Source organism: Rhinoraja longicauda, chromosome 25 (genome assembly GCF_053455715.1).
Source record: "Rhinoraja longicauda isolate Sanriku21f chromosome 25, sRhiLon1.1, whole genome shotgun sequence".
Lineage (NCBI taxonomy): Eukaryota > Metazoa > Chordata > Chondrichthyes > Rajiformes > Arhynchobatidae > Rhinoraja > Rhinoraja longicauda.
The window spans coordinates 8,235,434-8,243,644 of record NC_135977.1 but is presented as its reverse complement, the minus strand read 5'-3'; the positions used below and the strand labels follow the sequence as shown (position 1 = coordinate 8,243,644).

At 47.7% G+C, this 8,211-nt stretch overlaps 1 protein-coding gene across 1 annotated transcript; it reads right to left on the bottom strand.

Annotated features, from left to right (window-relative positions):
* Positions 1 to 716: 716 nt before the first annotated feature.
* On the bottom strand, positions 717 to 4,556 carry LOC144606097 (uncharacterized). The gene is made up of 2 exons (XM_078421903.1): positions 4,342 to 4,556; positions 717 to 2,148 (listed from the first exon to the last, which is right to left on the bottom strand). The coding sequence occupies exon 2, from the start codon at positions 2,134 to 2,136 to the stop codon at positions 1,669 to 1,671; it is 468 nt and encodes a 155-aa protein (XP_078278029.1). The 5' UTR covers positions 2,137 to 2,148; positions 4,342 to 4,556; the 3' UTR covers positions 717 to 1,668.
* Positions 4,557 to 8,211: the final 3,655 nt, after the last annotated feature.

Below are 8,211 nucleotides of genomic sequence, written 5' to 3'. Positions count from 1 at the left end.
TTTAGTACCTCAATCATGCCCTCTGCCCATTGAACACCCACGTTTTATCCGTAAAGACCATCCTGACCTCTCGTTGCATACCACTTCAATCCGCCTTCCCATTTCCACCCCGACCTCTCTGACCTCCACCCTCTCCACGGCCAGGGTGAAGAAAAACACAAACTGGAAGGGTAACACCTCGCATTCCACCTGCTCAGTCTGCAACCTATTGGCCAGAACATTGAGTTTTCCAATTCCGGGTCACCCACACTCCGTTGTCCTTCCTCCCACTCCGCACCCTCACCCAGCTTCATGCCCCCTCCCACGAGATTCCCTTTGTCTTGTCACCCACTCTCTATCTCCTCCCCACACTTCCATCTGCCCACCATCACTCCTTATCTAATTCCACATACCACCTTCCTTGCCTATTATATTCCCACATCCTCACCCTCTTGCGTCTCCACGTCTCCTTTTCAGCCTCTGCCTCATCCTTCTCTTCCCCTCACCCTACGCGGCTCTCAACTCTACCTATCACCCACCGGCCGCCCGCTCCCAACTCCACCTTCACCCCTCTCTCCCACCTGACTCCATCTGTCCATCGTATACCTCCACACCTGGTTCCGCCAATTGCCTACCTGCCCCGACCCAACTTATGACCCTGCAAATGGGTGGAGTGACAAAAGCACAAGTGTTCATACAAATATATATTTATTAATATGAAATTCTTTAGTTGCACAGTAGATTGAATATTACATCAACAGTACATTGCAAGGCATTTAGAACATGAAGACTTTAATTTTGAAGCAATGATTTGCAGAGTGCGTGGAAGCATTTCTCAGCATGGTGACGGTTGTTCTATGTTTTATAGGTGATTTTGTTCCTGCGTGCTGAAATATTTCACATTATAGATTGGTGGATAGATCAGCTATCCTTTGGCCTCTGAGTGAGAAGCCAATTTGGTTCGTGATCTCATAGGAATCAGATTCTATCTGGACCACAACGGTTTACAGAACAGACCTATGAACCAAAGTCAGAAGAATGGTCTTGACTCGAAACGTCACCCATTCTTTCTCTCCAGAGATGCTGCCTGTCCCGCTGAGTTACTCCAGCATTTTGTGTTTATAAAAAGGCACAAAGTTGGATATGAAAGAATGTGTCAGATTTAAACAGATTGCAATTTTTCCAAGCTGAGAAGGCAGGAAAGTGGCCAACTGATCCAACCTTTTTGGCTTTATTAATCCGAGATGATCACTCAACTGCGGCTATTAAGAGCGGCACAGCGGTGCAGCAGTAGAGTTGCTGCCTTACAGCACCAGAGACCCGGGTTTGTTCCGGACTGCGGGTGCTGTCTGTATGGGTTTTCCCCTGGTGCTCCGGTTTCCTCCCACATTACAAAGACATACAGGTTTGTGGGTTAATTAATTGGCTTCAGTAAAATTGTAAATTGTCCCTAGTGTGTGTAGGATAGCGTTAGCATGCAGGGATTGTTGGTCAGCACACTCAGTAGGCTGAAGGGCCTATTTCCGCGCTGTAACTCTAGACAAAACCTAATGATAGGCAGCATGAAGAAGCAAAGTGAACAATATCAAACATTGAACAAATCGACCCATCTCATTTAAATCAAGCATTAGAAAATAGGAATGCAATGAAAATATAATTAAGTTTTAATTTAGTTCAGTCGAGCGCGAATTAACCACCGCGTAGACGGAACGTGAGGTGGATTTTGGAGTGAGTCTTGATGTTGTAATCGGAGAGCAACCGGCCATCTTGCAGTTCCATGCTCCCAAATACCAGGCGCTGTTGTTCGGGCGTGGCCCCTTCCTGCCGTTGTACTTTATTTCTAAACTCCCGCACGGACTCAGAAGGCAGCACGTCGTAGGTCGTGGTTTTCCCCTTTTCGTTGACGAGGAATATCTGCATGCATTCCTCCTTCCTGATCAGCAGCATGATTGTGGGGTCGGGGGGGAGGTTGTAGTCACACAGCCGGCTGTCGTCCCGAAGCTCCACCTGCTGCCCGTTTTGCACCATCAGGCGCTGTTGGAATCTAGGCACCTGAGTTGCTTGGTGTATTTTCTCCTTGAGAACCGACACCTGGATGGAAGGGTCGACATCCAGTTGCAAAGAGTCGCCAGTCAAAAACTTCAACTGGAGTCTCATCTTGCCAAATCACTGTGGAGAAATGAGAAGAGTTTAGAATCCTTTATATCACTTGGAACCAACAACTCTGCATTAATGCAATCACTTGTTAAATCCACACAGTAACTTAGTTTCGTTTATTGTCCCGTGTACTGGATATTTCACATTACTGGAGTACACGTGATAATAAACTACTTATTACAACGTCCTTTTTACTTTGAGGTGGGAGGAATTATTTCTCCTGTTGAACCTCGGTTAACTTCTTACTAAATCCTTCACAAACGTTTTGGGCCCAAAGGCATTGATGCAATCTTAAAGAAAGCACATCAATGCCTTTACTGCATAGTGACACAGCGGTAGAGTTGCTGCCTTCATGTCAGAGACCCAGGTTCGATCCCGACTACGGGTGATGTTTGTACAGAGTTTGTACATTCTCCCAGTGACCTGCATGGGTTTTCTCCAGGTGCTCCGGTTTCCCGCCATAATACAAAGACGTACTGGGTTGTAGGTTAATTGTGAATTGTCCCTGGTGTGTTGGGTAAGATAGTGTGCAGGGATCGCTGGTCGCCGCAGACTCGGTGCGCTGAAGGGCCTGTTCCTGCAGTGTATCTTTAAACTGAAACTAAGATTGGAGAGACTCAGTATGTTGATGAATACCTTCTTGCACGTCTGGAAGTAGGGGTGTGGGGTAGGGAAGAGCTGAAGGTGAGAAAAGACCAGGAGAAATCAGGACCGGCAACAAATGGCCTCAGACAGGATGGTAGGCCCGTTGTTGGCTAGGGAAGATGTGATCTCAAGACGGATACATGGTGGTGAACTGTGAACAGGTTAAACAACTAGGGTGGATGAAAGGGGGAGGGGAATGTGTAGGTCACCTGAAATTTAGAGAATTCCACATTCATACAAAACACTATGCACTATTGACTCTAATTTGATATTTTTGCACAGAAGTTTAATTCAGTCTTTCAATTCCACGATATTAGAAACATCAGCACCCCGTTCTGGCTTTTTCCCCATATCCCTTGATTCCCTTAGTCCCACGAGCTAAATCTAACTCTCTCTTGAACACATCCAGTGAATTGGCCTCCACTGCCTTCGGTGGCAGAGAATTCCCCAGATTCACAACTGTCTGGGTGAGACACCAAGGGCGGCTGAGCTGCAATACTGGGCTTCTGACAGACGAGGTCCCCCGTGAGCTAGGTTTCGTTTAACGCTGCGATTTCGCTGCTTCTCGGGAAACGAGAGCAGGCTTTCATAAGAGTCAAGAATGTTTTATTGTCAAATGTCCCAGATCAAACAATGACATTTTTTCTTGCAGCAGCACAACAGGACTCTGTGAACAATGTAATAAACAAGAACAAGTTAATTGTGTGTGTGTGTTTATATATATATATACACACACACACATAAAAACAAAAACCAATAATAGTAAATCCATGGCAATAAAAAAACAAACTGCTGGAGGAATTCGGCTGGTCAGGCAGCATCTGTGAAGGCAGAAGGATGGTCCCAAGCCCGAGAAGTCAACTTCCACAGATGCTGCCCCGCCCGCTGAGTTACTCCAGCACTTTGTGTCTATCTGCGATGTAAACCAGCGTCTGTAGATCTTTGTTTCTACATTCGAGCCCCTCCAGCAGTCTGCTCTTTGCTCTGGTCTGCGGTCTAGGTGGACAATTTTATATCTCCGCGCCAATCCTCCGCACGTCCGCGGAGAAAGTGTAAATCAGCGGGTCGGGCAGCATCTCTCGAGAAAAGGAATAAATAGGTGAGGTTTCGGGTCGAGACCCTTCTTCAGGCTGGTAATGATTATTCAATGCGCTATTCCAGGGAGATAACGGTCTCCATTGAAGTGGCGCAAACAGGTGTCACAAAACCCATGAACAGAAGAATGTGGGAAGACAAGCAGAGGGAGGCCATTCGGGCCGCTTCACTATCGGGGATATCACGGCTGATGATTTATTTAACCCGCAGATGGACTCAACATGCTGGAGTATCTCAGCGGTACACGCAGCATCTCTCTCTGGAGAGAGGGGATGGGTGAGATTTCGGGTCGAGACCCACCCTTCTTCCTCCACCGCCCTACACTAACCCAGTATCACTTGATCCCAATATTTACCTGCTAAATCTTCACCTCAGCTGGTAACGACATTCCCCACCCGATTCGCAGAATGGTAGTCATTTACTTTTAAATTGCGAATTTGCCAGTGTTCAAAACTTTGAACTTACCAATTGAAGCCGCACAATCCCAGTCGGGAGCGCAAGAAGTCGATGAGAATCTGATTGCAGAATATTCTGTCTCTTTTCCTGAGCGAATTTGCTCCGCGCCGTCTCTCAGCTCCGCTCTGGGCAAACTCCTCAACCCACTTTGCTCCGCTGGGACACAGGCTTCGATGCACACACCTCTCTCAGCGTCTAGCAAATCCTCTCCGCCCCCTCTGGCCGCTTCCCCTTGGCTTTATCTTCTCTTCCAGTTTCTAAACGTCAGCGCCACTGCCCCTCCCTCCGTGCTCACTGGTTGTGTTGTTCAACAAGCGTCATCTCAGCTGCAGTTTCGTTTCTGGAAAGTTAGCCAGTCTCGGTGATACCCCTATTTCACTTTCGGATTCGTTTCTGATGCCTGAATCCGAAATACAATAACAACAGCACAGGGAATTGAAGATGACACGTCAGCTATTGACTCACCATGCTGCATGCATTTCTTTGATTCCCTTTGTTGCAATGTAACTGATTAAAAATAACATGAAAATTACCGCTCTTTGGATCTGTGGGAAGGCACTGCAGATGCTGGTTTCAACCGAAGATAGCCACAAAAAGCTAGGGTGACTCAACAGGTCTCACGACATCTTTGGAGATAGGTGACGTTTCGGGTCGAGACCCTTCTTCAGACACTGTATTAAGGTTTCAACTGATTGAGATGCTTTAAGGACCAGAACTTCCAAGGGTCCCAGGGGATTTGGAGTGAAAATGACACCCATCATGTATCAGGCTTTGTCCTGCCCCTCCTTAACGTCACCTATCTCCTATTGAAGACTTCACCTATCTCCTATTTAAGACTTCAATCCCCTCGTCCAAATCATTAAAATACAACGTGAAGGGTAACGGCCCCAGCACCGACCCCTGCGGAACTCCGCTAGTCACTGGCAGAAACCAGAAAAAGCCCCCTTTATTGCCACTCATTGTCTTCTGCCATCCAGCCAACATGCTGTCCATGCTAGTATCTGCCCTTTGATACCGTGGGCTCTCATTTTCCTTTTCACAGCTTAATCTGTGGCAACTTATCAAAGGCTTTCTGAAAATCTTAAGTAAACAACATCTACTGACTCTCCTTTGTCTGTCCTGCTATTTACTCCTTCAAAGAATTCCAGCAAATTTGTCAAGCAAGACCTCCCCTTCACAAAGCTATGCTGACTTTGGCCTATTTTATTGTGAACTTCTAAGTACTCCGTATCTGCATCCTTTATAATGGACTCTAGAATCTTACCCACCACCGAAGTCAGACGAACCAGCCTATGGTTCCCACTATTCTGGCTTGCTTCCCTTCTTGTGCAGTGGGGTAATACTGGCAATTTCCCAATCATTTGGGACCACTCCTGACTAGTGATTCTTGAAATGTCGCTGTCAATGCCTCCACAATCTCTCCAGCCACCTCTTACAGAACCCTAGGATGCATTCCATCTGGTCCAGGTGACTTATCCACCTTCAGCCCTTTCAGCTTCCAAAGCACCTTCTACCTAGTAATAGCCACTCCACTAACTTCCCACCCCCTGTCTCTCTTGAATTTCAGGCACATTGCTGGTGTCTTCCACTGCGAAGACTGATGCAAAAAAGTTATTCAACTCCTCTGCCATTTCTTTATTCCCCATTATCACTTCTCCTGCATCATTCTCCAGCGGTCCAAATGTCCACTCTTGCCTCTTTCTTGCTCTTTATATAACTGAAGAAACTCTTGCTATCCTTTTTATATTATGTTCCAACTTTTTTTCCACCCTACAACAATCAGTCTGAAAAAGGGCCCAGCCCCGAAATGTCGTCTGTCCGTTCTCTCCGCTGGTGCTGCCCGACCCGCTGAGTCCCACCAGCATCCTTGTGTTTTGAACACTTTCCCACAGCTGCCCAAACTCCTTGCCCCTCACCCCCAGCCAGAGTAACTCAGCAGGATGGGCAACATCTCTGCAGAGAAGAAATGGGTGACGTTTTGGGTCGGGACCCATCTTCAGATTGAGTGTCAGGGGAGAGGGAGTCTAGAGATATGGAAGGGAGGTGTGAAAACGACAGATCAAAGCAGAGGCGAGTAAGGAAATGTTGAATGGTTCATTGTTAGCTGAGGGTAAGGGGGCAATGTGACGTACAATCAGTAATATTTAATCAGCAGGACAGTGGAACTAGTCGGAGAACCACGATGGGAGAGGGACGGAGAGAGAGGGATAGCAAGGGTTACTTGAAGTTAGAGAAATCAATATTCATACCGCTGGGTTGGAAGATGCCCAAGCGAAATATGAGGTGCTTTATTTTAGTTTAGTTTAGAGATTCAGCACGGAAACAGGGCCTTCGGCCCACCGGATCCGCGCCGACCAGCGATCCCCACATATTAACACTACCCTACACACACTAGGGACAATTTTATTTTACATTTACCAAGCCAATTTACCTACATGCCTTTACGTCTTTGGAGTGTTGGAGGAAACCGAAGATCTTGGAGAAAACCCACGCAGTCACGGGAAAAACGTACAAACTCCGTACAGACAGCACCCGTAGTCGGGATCAAACGCAGGTCTCTGGTGCTGCAAGCGCTGTAAGGCAGCAACTCTACCGCTGCACCACTGTGCTGCCCTCCTCCAGTGCTGTTCCTCCAATTTACATTGGGCCTCACTCTGACAGTGGAGGAGGCCCAGGACAGAAAGGCCCAGGACCAAAATGCTGCCTGGATTAGCGGAGTATTAGCTAGAAGAAGAGGTTGGATAAGCATGGATTGTTTTCTGTGGAATGTTGGTCAGTGTGGGCAAGTTGGGCCAAAGAGCCTGTATCCATGCTGTAAGACCCTATGACTCTATGTACGTGCTAGGTACAGGACAGATAGTCCAAGATGTTTAGGAAGGAACTGCAGATGCTGGTTTACATCAAAGATAGACATAAAATGCTGGAGTAACACAGCAGGTCAGGCAGCATCTCTGGATGAAAGGAATAGGTGACATTTCGGGAAGAAGGGTCTCGATAGCGGTAAAGTTGTTGCCTTTCAGCGTCAGAGATCCAAGTTCGATCCTGAATATGGGTGCTTGTCTGTACGGAGTTTGTATGTTCTCCCCGTGACCTGCATGGGTTTTCTCCATGATCTTCGGTTTCCTCTCACTCTCAAAAGATGTACAGATTTGTACATTAATTGGCTTGGTGTAAATGTAAAATTGTTCCTAGTGTGTGTATGATAGTGTTAATGTGCAGGGATCGCTGGTCAGCAGGGTTGCCAACTGTCCCGTATTAGCCGGGACATCCCGTATATTGGGCTAAATTGGTTTGTCCCGTACCGGACCGCCCTTGTCCCGTATTAGGCCCGGGGGGGTCGCTGTAGCCCTGAATACTGTATGCCCGGAAACTGTAGGCCCGGACACTATAGTTCCAGACACTGTAGGCCCAGGGGCCGCTGTAGGCCAAACAGTGTAGGCACGGAAGGCCCGGGTGCCGCCTAACGGAGGTTGCGTAGCAACCCGCCTCCCGGCCCGGGCGGCCGCCATTGGTGGAGCGGGAGCACATGGCCGCTGGTTGGGTGAAGTCACCTTTTGTCCCTGTAGCCTGGGAATGGATGTCAAGTATCCCGACAGGCTTTGGGAGGATGTTACCAGCTAGAGACAGACAGAGCGAAAAGCTGGAGCCAGGAGACAAGGGAGCACAGTGAAAACGGTCACATCATTGACATCTGGTGGGAGCAGAAGGTACCTTCACGGCCAGGCAGTACGGCCTTGAGAAGATAAGGTGCCTGGAACGGACATATTGCAAAATAACTCTATAATGAGAAGGAGGTTTGAACAAGCAACATAAATAAGAACTCCCGAGCCTGATAAGGAATGAAGATGTGTTTTGTTTATTCAGCCCTTGGAGGAGTGA